This window comes from Tursiops truncatus, chromosome 21 (assembly GCF_011762595.2).
Source record: "Tursiops truncatus isolate mTurTru1 chromosome 21, mTurTru1.mat.Y, whole genome shotgun sequence".
Taxonomy (NCBI): Eukaryota; Metazoa; Chordata; class Mammalia; order Artiodactyla; family Delphinidae; genus Tursiops; species Tursiops truncatus.
In genome coordinates, this window is record NC_047054.1 from 16,863,543 (window position 1) to 16,879,929 (window position 16,387).

The following is a 16,387-nucleotide window of genomic DNA, read 5'->3' on the forward strand; positions in this document are numbered from 1 at the left end:
TTACAGGATGAATTGTTCAAATGCTCATCTCGAAGTGTATGAAGTTCTCCAAGCAGCTTGTCCATTTTTTGTTTCTTTTCTTGTAACACTCTCATTTTGCTAAAAAGCTGGACTTTCTCATCAGGTAAATGCTCTGAAACTGATGGATTTCTGCTCTGAGAAACCTCCCTAGTTAATGAAAGACTTTCTGCTTGTCTTCTATTGTCTGGAACAGGTGGAGGCTTTAAAAAAAAAAAAAAGAAAGAAAAGAAAGATTAGGCGACTAAAGCTTGCAATCTCATTTTAAAAATGCATAAATTGGGCTTCCCTGGTGGCACAGTGGTTGAGAGTCCGCCTGCCAATGCAGGGGATACGGGTTTGTGCCCCGGTCCGGGAAGAACCCACATCCCGCGGAGCGGCTGGGCCCGTGAGCCATGGCCACTGAGTCTGCGCGTCCGGAGCCTGTGCTCCACAACGAGAGGCCACAGCAGTGAGAGGCCCGCGTACCGCAAAAAAAAAAAAAAAAAAAGCATAAATAGGGCTTCCCCGGTGGCACAGTGGTTGAAATCTGCCTGCCAATGCAGGGGCCACAGGTTCGAGCCCTGGTCTGGGAAGATCTCACATGCCGTGGTGAGCCACAACTACTGAGCCTGCGTGTCTGGAGCTTGTGCTCCGCAACAAGAGAGACCGCAACAGTGAGAGGCCTGCGCACCGCGATGAAGAGTGGCCCCCACTCGCCGCAACTAGAGAAAGCCCACGCACAGAAACGAAGACCCAACACAGCCAAAAATAAATAAAATAAATAAATAAAATTTTTTTGAAAATGGATCATATATTAAAACAGCATAAATATTCTCTCTCATTTTTTCTTTTGACTGCACTGGGTCTTCGTTGCCGCATGCAGGCTTTCTCTAGTTGTGGCGAGCGGGGGCTACTCTTAGCTGTGGTGCGCAGGCTTCTCACTGCAGTGGCTTCTCTTTCTGTGGAGCACAGGCTCCAGGGCAGGCGGGCTTCAACAGCTGTGGCATGTGGGCTCAGTAGTTGTGGCTCGTGGGCTCTAGAGTGCAGGCTCAGTAGTAGTGGCCCACAGGCTTAGTTGCTCCGCAGCATGTGGAATCTTCCTGGACCACGGATCGAACTCGTGTCCCTTGCATTGGCAGGTGGATTCTTAACCACAGCGCCACCAGGGAAGTCCCAAAAATACATAAATATTCTTTATAAAAAGAGATAAACATTAGTGTAGGTTGTGCTGGTCAGTAAGTATATATGCCTTTCCTATTCCCAAATTATATACATACTATTCCCTGATGTGCCACCGTATCTATATAACAGTATATATATACTGTTTTATAGACACACGTAACTACACAGTGGGGATTCACTGGATGTTATTAACTGGATCTAAATTAAGTGCTAGAAATGCCATATTTTATATAGAATAAACCTTCAAAAATCTCATTCTCTTGCCATCTTTTTAGAACCACAATCATAAACTTTAACTTCTTAACCTATCAGTTTCTCCTATCACTTCTTTGCTACTAAAAAAAAAAATTTATGAAACATTTAAAAAATCCACTAAGGATTAGGGAATCATGTAATGAGTAACCAGCACTGAGCTTAGTCAAATTTTAGTATTTTGCCACATTTGCATCAATTCTTTCTTTAAGAGAAATATATTACAGATAATGGCTAAAGCTTTATACATAGAAATCCTGACCCCATTACTCTCTTGAGATAACCACAATCTGGAATTAGACACCTACCATTCTCAAACGTATTTTTATTTTGTAATACCTATGAAGGTATCCATAAAAAAAAAAAATACTTGGGGCTTCCCTGGTGGCGCGGTGGTTTAGAGTCCGCCTGCTGATGCAGGGGACATTGGTTCGTGCCCCGGCCTGGGAAGATCCCACGTACCGCGGAGCGGCTGGGCCCGTGAGCCATGGCCGCTGAGCCTGCACGTCCGGAGCCTGTGCTCCGCAACGGGAGAGACCACAACAGTGAGAGGCCCGCATACCGCAAAAAAAAAAACAAAAAAAAAACACACTCTACACATTTTAAAACATAAGCTAAGTGGTATCCTTCTTAAACTTGCATTTTCATTCATTACCTCTGGTTCATTTCCTGTAATCGGTTACAGGATTTCACTCTATGTATATATCATAACTTACTAATCCATTTTCCTGTTCATGGACATTTAGATTGTTTCTGCTTTGCTATTAATACAATGCTGCCATGAACATTCTTGTATGCATCTCCTTTTGAACAGGGTCACTAGAAAAAATGTACTAGATATTGCTAAATAACTCTCCAAAGTAGTTAGATCATCTTCTTTCATTTAAACTTGGGTCAGCAGACAGAAGATAATGCATTGTCAATTATACCCATTTCCAGCGGAAGGTACTAATTCACCCTTTCTCACTCAACAGACTGAAATTTTGCATTTATATCATTATTTACAAAGGTCATCAAATTATAACACTTATTAACTCTGTAATTAAACTTAAGAACTTCCTTAAAATTGTTAGTAAAACATTGCAAAAGCATAGATTCACACTAACTTAAGTTTAACAGTTGTGACTATTAACAATCTTAAAGGTGAAATAAGAATGCGTCATCTAGGAGCATACAAAGGGGAAATTTCGCTAATCACTTCATTCAAAGTAGATATTTCCTCTAAATTAGTGTTTCCCAAAGCATAGTCCCGAGACTTCCAGCACTGGAATCACATGGTGGGAAGCCCACCCCAAATGTATGAATCATAATTTTGGAGGTGGGGGGATCCCACTGACCAGAAATCTACATTTTTTAACAATCATGCCAGGTGATATGTATGCTCAGTAAAGTTTGAGAAGCACTGCTTTAGTTAATGTGATTTTAAATCCAGTATACAAAAAAAATGAAGTTACCTGAGAATCACGAAGCTGATTATGAAAACGCTGAATTAAATCATTCAATTCTTCATTTAGTTCAGATGTGATACTGACTCCAGATAGGCTACCTGTAGTTTCTGTTACAGCTGGAAAGGAAGTTAACAACTTTCATTCAAGCAAATAATTTAATAATTCATTAAAGCAAATAAATAAAAAACAACACTTTAACTTCTGAGACGCTAAAAAGAAATTTGGGGGGAAAAAAGAAATTTAAAAAATCTCAACGTTATTTGAAACTAGTTAACCCTCAGATTTATCTGTCAACCAATCATTTTATAAGTTTCCACCTAACCTGAAAATAAAGGGACACTCACAAAACTCTAGTATAGTGGTTCATCTTTTTCTGTCCCAACATTCAAGGAGGGATACTGTTACATCCCAAGTAAGAATAGTGACTCAACAGAGTCTGGGTGTGGGAAGGTCCACCAGGTTGGGTTGGAGGCGTGGCGGGCAAAGTGGTTCGTCTGAAAAAGCACAGCTAATTCTGACCAGTCTCAATCCCCACCTCCCCAACAGAATCAGTGTTGTAGTACAGGGGCCGGCAAACTTTTTTTAAAGATTCAGATAGTAAACATATTAGGCTTTGTGGAGATATAGTTCTTGTCTCAACTACCCAACTCTGCCACTGTGGGGCAAAAGCAACTATATACAATACATAAACAAATGGGCATAGCTGTGTTCCATAAAATCTTATTTCAGGCAGTGGGCCAAATCCAGCTGGCTATATATAGTTTGCCGACCCCTACTGTAGAACAGATAATTTATTGAAGGAGTTGCTTGTGATACAAGTCATACTAAAAGACCACAGTTTTTATCTTCCTAAGGCAGTATTCTGATGACAATTTTCATAATAGTTACTCTCTATTACTCAAACACCCCATGCTTATCTTTCCAGCTCTAAAAGAGACAATGACTATAAACTGTTTCTGTTTTGAAGGAAAATATTAGCTTTTTCAATGAGAAATTAGAATTACAGGGCAGGGTAGATTCCCATGTATCCAGTCCAAAGTACTTGGGGACAAAAAAAAGCAATTACAGTCTAGATAACACACAACTTGCTAGTTAAATGGTTAAAGGAACACTCTTTCCCATGACAATTATGTTGCCTCTCTTATATACCTAAAGATTACTGTAAGTTTGTTTCTCATCAGTATTCTTCTGCAAAATCTCATAAATGCAAGAGAAAATCTGTTTTCAATCATTAACCTAAAATTCTTTTTGAAACAGTACATAAAATAAATTCAAATTTTAACTCCTGTTTATTCTTCTCCTGGTACTTGTCTCATAATAGTACATTAAAAAAAAAAAGAAAGAAAGAAAGATTATCTGCTTACTTAAAAATAAAGGTTTATATTCAGAAATAGAAGACCCCTGACCTGGAACTCAAGAAATCTGATTCTACTAAAATTCCATATAAGCCTAGGCAAGTCACGAGTTCTGTGTTAGAGTTCCTTCTCTCTAAAGTGAGAATTATAAAAAAAGCCCTGGCGACTAACCTACAGTTTTGTGGTGATCAAATGAGATGACGTAAATATAACTATTTGAAATAACATAACTATCACAAGAAAGTCTCTGAAATCTGATACTCCAATCTTGAAAAATATTTTAAAAGTTGGTCATTAACCGAACTGTATTTGTCATTGTTAAAATATTTTTTTTCCTAAATCTAACAGCTAATGATACTTTGAATTTTGCAAGGGAAAAATGGGGATGAAAATTTGCATATTATATATTATTATATACTATACCATATATATTCTATACGACTATATAATTATTACAAAAGAATAAGTTACTTGCAAGTCATAAAGTTCCTTATGAAAATGCAAAATTAAATTACATATAACAGTGATCAGAAGGCTGAGCCAGTGGGCTAGGTGTGGACAACATGATAAATTGAGTAACAACAGGGTAACCACAGTAAGGACCTAAAATGGAGAGCTCACAGGAGATAAATTATTATTAGACTGTAATGACGGACTACTAGAAAATATAATTTGGCTTTAAGTTTTAATAAGTAACAATATGTTTTCAACTTAATGAGAAATTAAACACGTAGGTTTGCCAATAACAAGACAAACTATAAAGTTAGACTCAATACTAAAGAGTTCAATACAAAGGATGGGGAAAGGTTTCTTAAACAAGATCCAAAAATACAAAACTTAAATCACTAAGATGTATACTTTAAATATCTTATAATTTTATATGTCAATTATACTGCAATAAAGCTGAAATTTTTTTAAAAATGAAAAAAAAAGAATTCAATACAATTTCCATCTAAGTGATACATGGGTATGAGGGAAAGAAGGAGAAAGAAAAGAACATTTCTGAGTCTCAGGGAGACCGGATAGGATATAAATTTAGTTCAAAGGAACTAGTGCATACAATTTGATACCTCACTACTCATGTCAGAAGCCAAAGAAGCTTACATTTATTCACTGTCTCACTTAAGGTTTTAACCCTTCCTTGGCAGGCAAGCAAAGTACAGCAATCCTAGTTAAATAAAGTACAAAAGGCAGAAATATAAGCAACAAGAGCCCTATAAATTTGAGGTACAAAAACAGAACTACATCCTGTCCCTTTTACCTCTTAAGGGTACTCTCTGATGAAAAGGAGAGCGAGCTGGCTGTCTGCACGGTACAGTATGATGGCCAGGAGTTGTCCCTGCAACCTTTTCTGCATAACCAGAGAAAAGCACAGGACAGGGTAAGCCTCACATGTAGGTTTCTAAACTAGACAACAATCAAGATCTAATTATATAATAACCAGCATCCACCTTGCAATCATATCATTATTTATTGAGCCTTACTTATAACAACATTCTAAGATGGTGGCATACCAGAATCATCCATCACAGCAATAGCTTGCTCTGCCTTATGCTGCAGAGCAAGAAGAGCAGCTTGTCGTCCCTGCAGAGCTCTCAGCTGCTCCTGCTGCTGTAACATCCTTTTTAATAAATCATGTTGTTTCTTCAAATTTTCTATCTCTTCCATAGGCTCCTGCTGAGGATCTCTGGCCTGAAAAATAAGACCAACAACGCTTATATCTTTTAAAATCCATGTTCCTATTTCAACTACCAACGGCAAGGTACATACATAGATAATAAATTAGTATTAAATATACAACCCTAGATACAGACTTGAAAGAAAAAGAGAAAGAGGAAAATGATGACACAGAGACAGCCTGTCATGTTAAGAATTAGATAGTTAGGTAATTTCAAGGTAAAAGACCATATGCATATGCTTAGCATGAAGAATTAACAAAAAGAAACACACACACACACACACACACACACACACACACACACACACGCACACGAATGGGGGATCCAGACCAGGCCTTACAGAAAAGGAAGAGCAGATCATACCAGGCTAATGCCCTAAAAGTAGCCCTGGAGAAAGAACAGACTAAAAAACTCTTCTGCCCCATTCCTAGAAGTGATGTTTAAAAACCAACAAAACAAAAACAAACCAACTATTTTCTAACTACGGATGGAAATTTTTAAAATATACTTTTTATTTGATTATTTGATGTGAAAGGCTTTAATTTACTTGCATCACTTTATATTATCATACAGTAAAAATATTATCTTTTGCATCAAAGATATCATTACTATTTTTTCTTTCAAAAGATGCTCATTTAATGCTGAGTCTGAGGACATAAATTACTTTGAAATTCCCCCCAAAAGATAACATTTTGCCTAAAAGAGGAACAGATTAAATAGGTGCCACTTATAAGGAATTATAAAATTTTAAATGTTAATCTTAAAACTATTCAAGTGTAACCCAACCAGAAAAAATAAAGTCGATTAATCAAAGAGAGAAAGTTAAATACAACCTGGAAACAATAAATAAGACAAATTATGCATGAACTGTATACCATAATGGTATTTTTCATCACTGATTTGCCTTTTAAAAAATTCTGTATCTTAAAAGTTTAATGATTTTAGCTAATATTTACATAAAATATTTCTATTAACTTAGAAATAGTCAATTTTAAATTTGCATTGCTACCAAATTGGAGACTTTAAATGAATGATCTCCCCTGGCTCTGACCGAAGTTAACAAGGAAAATAAACCTCAGTGATTTCTTTTCAAAGTAAAAATGAACTGATCTGTTCTCCCTATGTACATTTGATTCCAAGAAAAATTATGGAGAACACAGACGGCTCCAGAGAAATTCTCTTCTGGGTAACATTCCTTAACAATACTTTGCAAAAACCTCTTCTCTTTACCTCCCCAAGTAGGACTCATTAGTATTGTAAATAAGAATGAGTAACTGTGATAACTTGGCAAGCAATAAAAATAATTACATGGCTCAGAACTAAGAACTCAAAGAAAGGAAGCTCAAATAGGAAGTAGAAGACTACAGTTAGAATGTTTGATGTAGGTATCAGAGAAGCCAGGTCAGTGCTCTATCCAGGACTGGCCAACTAGACTTTATGAATATGGAAGAGAAATAATGTACCTTGGTTAAGCTAGTATTTACTGGAGACTTTCCAATAAACTAAAGCCATTTTCAAATCAAGTACAATTTACCCAGTTCTCTCCCATCTTATACAAATGGAGTTACCTAGTTAACATTACATTCATTCCTATGAAAATTCACCTTCTTAGTTCTTGCTCATTTCAAGACTATTTACATCTTGAAAAAATAATTTGAAGGGTGAGAGATAACTATCAATCTGAGATAGGTAGCCATCTCAGATCTGATCCAAATTAATTTCATCAAAGTCACTGGTAAAATATAAAACCAAACCCAATCAGGTACAGATTTCAGTGGAACAACTTGGAGAAATCTCTCCAGGTTGACATCAATCAAATACTCCAACAAAGCATCAGTGATAAATGACTAAGAAGAGAAACATTACACAAATAAGGCAAAAAGTCATCTAGGAAAAAAGAAAACCATCAAGAATGCATTATCTCCATCTAATTCATAATCCTCCCATCTTAAAAATAGTTTAGACCTCAAGCTAACCTTAAAGCTATCTAATTTTGAAGAACTTACTAAACAATTTAATATTATGGTTTCTTGCCCTTTAAAATGCAAACTTTTAAAAAGAACTTTAATCCTTGTTAGTCACATTTATTTGCAAAACCTTGATACTCTAATTATAAAGAATTCTGAGCTTCAGATTTTTCACTAATCCAAAGATGAATTCCCAACAATTTTTGAAATTAGTGGAGTTTTATTACTGCTTAATAACTTTTCCATCCACATAAATAACATTTCAGACTAATAATTTGAAAAGATGAACTGAGGGAGGTGGGTGGAACTACAATCAAATATAAAGAAAGGGAAGATGAGAAAATGGTAATAAAAATACCTGGGGATAAAAACATGGCAAGAAGATGGTACATGGAATAGAAATCCAAAAAAGGAGGCCAGGACTATACGCATCCTTCAAACACATATTTTCATTTAAACGTTTTGAGTCACTTTCAGTAAGTACATTCTTAGTTTACAAATTAAAAAAAATAATAACTTAAGCATGAAATCTCGAGTTGCATACAGGTAACACATCTCAGAAAACCCTAAGTCTTCCTTTCCTCTACTCAACTGATGTTCTTCCAATAATTCTTCATGGATCCAAATATATTTTTATGGCTGAAAAGTACTTCAGTTAATATGTATTCTAAGTTTTGTCATCTGAAAGGTGAGAAACTATAAGCCCAGAGAAGATAAAGCTGTGATTTATCCAATATCACAGTGAGGGGAAATCAGATTCCTAAGTTCTAGGTTAGTGTTTTTTCACATCATACTATCTGCCCCAAAATTACATCCATAGACTATGTCTTCTGTATTTAAAACTCTCTCTGAAGAAGCATAGTCTAGTTTGGGAGACAAATCTAGCCCACATGAAGTAACTAGAAATGATAAAAACAATAGCAAAAAATGAGTAGATGGTATTTTTAAAAGCTTATGAATGCTCTAAGAGCTGAGATTAAGCGTGGGGGAAAGATGAGTATGGGAAAACAATGAGGGCATGGGTATTCAGGGAAAGCTCTTTTTAAAAATTATGCAACGTCATCGTGTCTATAAAATATTTCATAAAATGGACTCTGCCCTTGTAGGCAACTCAAGAATATCAATTATCTCCTATCAAGCTGCAACTCACAAGGTTGCTTTAAGCTCTGAACCTCAGTTAAGACACCAACTTTTTTCCCTAGTCTTCTAACAGAATACTACATTTTGAAAGGATGTTAAGGAGGGAATGAAGGCAGGTGGGGAGAACAACAGATTCTGCATAACAGAGAAAGAATAAAGTCAGTCAGTGGGAATTAGGGTTTTTTCTAAGAAAATGAAATCATTTTATGAACACAGTACTGATAGAATTACCCTAGGATGGCCCAAAGAATCAAAAGATTAAAAAGAATCAAATTAAAATAAACTCCAGAAAGAAGTTCAAGAGAAAATAATATTTATAAGGACATTATTCAAAGAAACTTAAAACAGAAAAGTGGTTTTTAAAAGCAAACCTAATGCCTTAGGGGAAAAAAGTAAAACTGGAAGATGCTATGCTGTAGTAACTGTCAACTCAAGTTCTGTTTGTCACTATTCAGAAGACTTAAGAAAGGAACATTAAGTTCCAAAGGATCTATTTCCCCCCATTCACTTTCTCTTCTCCAATGCTAGTAGTTTTAAAAATAATCAGCTACTTTACTATTCTGTTGAACTGGGACACCTTTTGCTTAACACTTTATAGTAAGATCACTATAGCTGACTTCAAACTGTATCTTCAAACTCTTGTGGGAGAGCGGGGAGACACCATAATATCTAGAGGTTAAACTTTGTCATTTTTAAACGCCACAAAAATATAAAATATGTACATAACAGAAAGGAAAGCCTAATCCTAGGTAATAAGCTAGTAATAAAACATAGGAAATTGGTCTTATCTATACTCAATTATTAAAATAGTACTTTACTCCTGTCAAATATGAGCACTTTTACAAATGCCATTTTTTTTCAAACTGTTTTAAGTGGAACTACACAAATAGTTGTCTTTAAACCTTTCCTGAGTGTCTTTATGCAAATCATGGAAAATTAAAAGAAAGAACATTTACAGCAAACTTTGGAGAAAAAAGTAGCAAAAACATCAGGAAACAAGTCAACTGAATAATTTTTTTAAAAACAGAATGGAAGAAGGGATTTCCAATGGGAAGAAAAATATAAACAAAAAAACACTAAAAATATTGGGTTGGTCAAAAAGTTCATTTGGGTTTTTCCATAGGATGTTAGGGAAAAACCCAAACAAATTTTTGGCCAACCCAATATTTCATTATTAAAAAAACAGGAAAGCTAATTGCTTGCTCTATTTTTTCTTTCTTTAATGAATGACTACAGGAAATAAGACAAAACTTAAAAATACCATCTTAATCCATGAACACAAATATCAGAAACAAAAGGCAACTAATGGTCAAGGTTTAAGAATGTGTTATATTTTGAGTTCTCAACAGCAAAAAAAGGAAAATGGATTAAGTTTCAAGTCCTTTGTTAACACAAATTAAAAACAGCTGCCACACATAATCCATGGAGCGGAGAATAAGAAAGCAGAAAAGGAAAAAACACTAAGGGACAGCATTTTACTAATGCAAATTACAGTACAATTAACCATGTTAACGTATATATTTAAAAGTTAATAGCAACAACAAAAAAGAAAATAAAGGAGAGGAAATATGAACAAAAGAGGTGCTCACTTAGAGACTTCCCAAGTTAATATTGTGAAGTATACCTTTGAGGGAAATCCACGTTTTCGGCTATATTTCCTATTAGGCCTCAGTTCCCTGTCATTCTGAGGAGGTCTGTCACCTTTCCCTTTTGGACTTGTTGTAACGTCAATGTCTGAAACCTGTTCTTGTGAAGCTGAATTCCCTAGTTTGTCCTCAATGCACGGCCGAATTCTCAGACTAAAAGATGCCTCCTTTATTAAATAGTGTAACATATTAATTTCTTAACACAAACTCCTGTTTAACATATAAGCCAGTCTTGTAAATAAATATAAAAAATTACAAGTCCATCTTTCAGAAAATCAATCCACCCTCCCCCAAGTGGCAATAAAACTTTAAGTTAGACTTTTAAATTCCTATAGACTAGACTCTGGGCTTGTTATAATTAAGTGAATATCATATCCTAGGCAATAAGCTATACAACAATTGCTGAAGCATATTTCAACATTTATTCTGCTGTTATTAACTTTCAAAATTTCCTGATTTAATGATATGAAAGAAATTCTCATCATGGGGAATACGATACACACTAGCATATAAGTTATAATAATCATCTATATCATTTCCCACTCCTCTCCAACAGAATTCCTTTACCGACATGCCCCAACCCTTCCACTTCTGCTGGAATGAAATGTGAAAAAGAAATTAGTCCCAGCACCACTGTAAATAGAAAAACAATTTCCCCGCAGTAGAATCCATTCTTCAACAACCATTTGGATCAAGCCCTCTGAACATCTCCTGGTGGAGATAATGGAGAGAAAAAAAATTCAAATTTCCTCTTCAAATCAGGAAGGGCAAGGAAGAGAAAGGAGGCAGACAGGAAACTATGCAGGTCAATATTAAAAGGAAACAAACCCTCAAATTCCTAATGCTGAATGGTACTTTGGAACATACCTCGGACACAAAAGATACACGTGGCTATCCTTTCACAAGAAAGGCATTACTGATAACAGACTTTCAAGTTTACTAATGCATGGTTGTAGGTTCATCTGCTAAAATTAAAATGCTTATAAGTATACTAGTTCCATACTAACTTCTACGAACTAAGTTTATTTTATAAATCTTTCCTCAAAGTTCTGTAAATTTCTGATTATTTTTCCAAAAGACAGTATTTTGATACATTCCATTTTGCAGAGTTAGAATTTATAGTATTTTTCTCACTGGAATAAATCCCAAAGTAAATGCTACCCTGTCCCATTTTCATCTCAATTTATCAGTCGCCTGGTTTTGCTTCCGTTCTAAGCTAGCCTGAGAAATGAGAATCCTAACAGCCTTAAAATGGTTCCTCAATGGGAAATTAACTTGGAGACTTTTCCAACAGACGACGTGCTAAGCAATGACACTGTACTTATAGCTCTTACATCCACAATGAATTTTAACTTTCCCAATGCTTCTTAAAATGAGTAAAGCTGTGCTTAATGAAACAAACTAGAAAAACCAGGTTTCTGCAAATTGAAGATCAGATATTATTAGATTTAATCAACCATTAAAACTATTTTTAATGCTAATAAATAAAACTTTTAAACTTCCATGTTCAAAAAGAATATATACAGCATTAACAATCTGAGGGTTTCTTCCCTGAGATAAACTTTTCATTAAGGAATGCCTACAAAAATATCATCGTGAAAAACGGGGGAAAACTTTATATCTTCATTTCCAGCACTTTAATTACTAAAAAGCCGCTTACCGTGGTATCTGAAGCCTCAGACTGCACATCTATGTTTAGCGATGTGCTCTCAGCTACAGAACCAGATCCCACAGCTGAATCTATAGTCCGAACATCCTCCTCCTCATTTTCTCTAGCCTGAAATATTTTAGCGGTATAAATCATACAACTATTAAAAAGGGCAATAAAATGTTATAATGGATGGCACGATTTTTTGAAAATATATTAACTCCTCTGGGGTGGCATCAGAGTGTCATCAGTACATGTACACTGATATACTACAAAAATAACTCAATACGTTATTTAAAGGGTCCAAAACTTACAAGAATTTTTTGGAGAAATTTCATATATGACTTTTCTTGTTCTTTAAGGTGATCTATTAGATGAGTAAGGCGCTCAACATTAGCAGATCTTTCATTTTTCTCTACAAGATCTTCCCGCATGGAACTAGCTTTAGTAATATAGTCACGAATCTGAACAAGCCTGCTTACAATCTGCAAGGGAAATATTTGGGGTGGGGGGGAATTATAATTATAGATTTTAATTTCAAATAACTAAAGATACTTCTAGGTTTATTGTGTGAATTCATACATGCAAAAGATCTGAATCAAATTTAGAATTTAATCAAAACATAACAGGCAATACTAACAATTCCAATTACTGTTAACTTAAAAATTTCAAAATGTGTTTTAGTTTCATTACTTGGGAACTTCATTTTATAAAACTGCGTATCAAACATTTATATAAATTTCTCTACTGTTTATATATTTTATAAATAAATTTTAAAAATTAAGATACTTTGAAAAATAATTTTTTCAAAAAATTATACAACCATTTAAAAAAATTTCTACAGCAATCTATTAATCACATTGCTCCCAATTGCTCTTCACTAAAAATTAGCAATACAGCATTTGGCAGATGAACAGAAGTCTTAATTTACCTTACTATGCCATTTCTACAATCATTTTGGTAAAAAGAAATTTACACCATTTTGAGTAAATCTGAGATATTAATGAGAAAGGTCAGAGAAGTACTTTAATTCTACCTAAAATTCCTATGTGCATAACCCAATATTTTTTTTAAATCTTAATGAATCTACTTTGAGGTTTATGAAAGCAAAGAGCAAAAGAAAGAAGTTTTATCACCTGGCTGCTCTCCATTGCAGGCTCTCCTCTCCCATCTTCTTCAGAGACTTGACAGTTTTGCAAAAGGTCATTACTTAAAGCAGAAGCAAACAACTCTTTACATTGTGCTGATCCAATCATTTCTCTCTTTTGAGGATTTACAGCAGCATCTTTGCTCTTGTTAGTATTAATCTGCATAGGCAAAAAGTTGAAGGGCTTTCGGTTTTCACTAAGCTGACGTTTGTTGTTAGCAGCTGTTGCTCTACCTTGAGAATCACTTCCAATGCTTCTCTATATATGAAAAAGAAACCAAATCCCACAAACATTAATCTTTCAAAATTAAAAAAATCCAATGTTCTTAGTTTTACCATCAGATATTGATTCACAAGGTGCATATAAACAGATTTGCTGTAAGGTTCAAAACAGCTTCAGACCTACAAAATTCTTTTAGTAAAATATCAAAATTCAATTATCACATCCTAGGCCTCATTCTGTCAGACAATTCAAATGATGAATATGAGCAAGACTAGTCTAAATGAAGTAGCAGGATTATGAATCATATTTATAACTCATATTGCTAGTCATACTTGATCACAGAATATAACATAGGCTTTGGACCCAATGAATCAATGTTAATTAATATGAACATCAACATAAAGATGTGTCAGTGTAGGACTTCCCTGGTGGCACAGTGGTTAAGAATCCACCTGCCAATGCAGGGGACACGGGTTTGATCCCTGGGCCAGGAAGATCCCACATGCCACGGAGCAACTAAGTCCATGTGCCACACCTTCTGAGCCTGCGCTCTAGAGCCCGCGAGCCACAACTACTGAGCCCGCGTGCCTAGAGCCCGCGCTCCTCAACAAGAGAAGCCACCGCAATGAGAAGCCTGCGCACCATAAGGAAGAGTAGCTCCCGCGTGCCACAACCAGAGAAAGACCACATGCAGCAACGAAGACCCAACGCAGCCAAAAATAAATAAATAAATTTTAAAAACAAGATGTGTCAGTGTGAAGCATTGTCTGATAAAGTACTCAACTCAGTGCCTGGCATACAGTAAATGCTCAATAATTAACACATAGGTGACTAAATGATATATGATCATCACCATCATACCAGACTTGAATCTACCTTTATGCATATTTGGAAAACTTATCTCTATGAAGTACAGATGTGACAGTAAAATGTTAAGAGTTCATTATCATTTCTACTTGCTTTTAGTTCTAAACTTGATTTCAGTGATTATAAATACAAACAACTGTTTTATTCTAAACTTGAGATAAGCCAGCACATCCCACACTTAACAAATGACAAATATTCTAAACTGGATATTCCCTTTTGCTTAACAGCAATCTTACTCAGTTACTAGCATGCATAATTTAGTTTCAAAATGAAATCATTTAAGTTAGTCATACAGTATAATAATAAAGTCCCAAGAGACTTGTCCTCAGCAAGTTTAGAAATAAGGACTTTATTGCCCTCCAAAGAACACAGTACCATCACAACGGATTAACATTCTCTCCATATGCACAGAAACTAAGAAAAAGGAAATAAACAGCTCAAATTTATTAAGACAAACTATTTAGTCTTTTGCCAATATTTTCCATAGTCATAACTTGATTTTTAAAATAATTTACAAACCTGATCTAAATCACTGAAGTTTATCCGCTGTTTAAGTTTCTCCAATTCTGCCTGCTCGGGAACAGACATCTGCGTCATGTATCTACTATGCGGAAACGTATGTGGAGTCTTCGTTCTTCGCCTTCCAACTCCTGGCGATGACTCCGGAGAAATATCATTAGTTACCCTTTTATCACTTTCTACACCAAACTTTTTCTTATTCTTTTCTGATGATCTATTTGCCTTCTTCTGTTGGCCACCCCAATCCTTCAAAAAAAAGTACAGGCAAAGGTTAATCTGGCCTCTATCAAATCAGGAAAATATTTTGGTACACTTAAAAATTTTTGGTCTTAAAATTTTAAATGACAAACATTTTTCACATAAATATATAGTCTTAGAGACAATTATTTACTTGTACTAACCCATTTTCCCTCCACTGCACCTAGCCTAAATTTCAAACTGTGCTGAAATTATAATTATTCAGAAAATAATTACTTTCCTATCATAGGTCATTAACAAATACAAATACCCAAACTCCAAACCTAGCGTCAGTCTGAATATTTTCAAAAGCGTTTTTAAAAATGGTTCGTTACTATTTATAAACTGAATAGTGAAATAAATTATATATATCTTTACTGGCCTCCTTTAAAGTCAGTATATATAGATAGACAGATCTGGAATCAACCTGTGTTCTAAAGCAATTATTGTTATAGGAAGAAACGCCCCACTGTGTGACTCCAGGCAATTTATTAAACTTCCCAAGATCTCCGTTTCCTAATCTCTAAAATAGTGTCACCTTTAAAACACGATTAATAATAACATACATAAGGGAGGGTGGGACAAACTGGGAGATTAGGTTTGACATAAATACACTACTGTGTGTAAAGTAGATAGCTAGTGGGAACCTGCTGTATAGCACAGGGAGCTCAACTCGGTGCTCTGTGACAACCTAGATGGGTGGGATGGGGGCGGAGGAGGGAGGTCCAAGAGGGAGGGGATATAGGTATACATATAGCTGATTCACTTCATTGTACAGCAGAAACTAATACAACATTGTAAAGCAATTATACTTCAATAAAAAAAATTTTTTTAAGAAAAAACGTACATAAAACAGCTAGCACAGTGCCTAGCATATAGTAAGCAATAAATATAACTATTATTTTCTATAGGCAACAATGTACTACATGATAAGGTCTAATATGAAATGACAAAAAATGCTTAATTATTTTTTTTCTTTCTTTTTTTTTTTTTTTGGTACGCGGGCCTCTCACTGTTGTGGCCTCTCCCGTTGCAGAGCACAGGTTCCAGACGCGTAGGCTCAGCGGCCATGGCTCA

The 16,387-nt window shown here is 35.3% G+C and overlaps 1 protein-coding gene across 22 annotated transcripts in view; it reads right to left on the reverse strand.

The window, feature by feature from the left end:
- The window catches only part of PCM1 (pericentriolar material 1), an 88,574-nt gene that overhangs the window by 59,510 nt on the left and 12,677 nt on the right, over positions 1-16,387 (reverse strand). For 10 of the 22 annotated variants that reach the window (XM_033848694.2, XM_033848704.2, XM_033848699.2 and 7 more), the window contains 9 exons: positions 15,074-15,319; positions 13,454-13,723; positions 12,632-12,802; positions 12,330-12,446; positions 10,648-10,836; positions 5,752-5,929; positions 5,499-5,588; positions 2,889-2,998; positions 5-221 (listed from right to left, as the gene is read on the reverse strand). In XM_033848694.2, coding sequence (XP_033704585.1) covers positions 5-221; positions 2,889-2,998; positions 5,499-5,588; positions 5,752-5,929; positions 10,648-10,836; positions 12,330-12,446; positions 12,632-12,802; positions 13,454-13,723; positions 15,074-15,319 — 1,588 coding nt within the window. The remainder of the gene's footprint in view (positions 1-4; positions 222-2,888; positions 2,999-5,498; positions 5,589-5,751; positions 5,930-10,647; positions 10,837-12,329; positions 12,447-12,631; positions 12,803-13,453; positions 13,724-15,073; positions 15,320-16,387) is intronic. The other 12 variants (XM_033848712.2, XM_033848707.2, XM_033848708.2 and 9 more) reach the window with 5 other exon arrangements.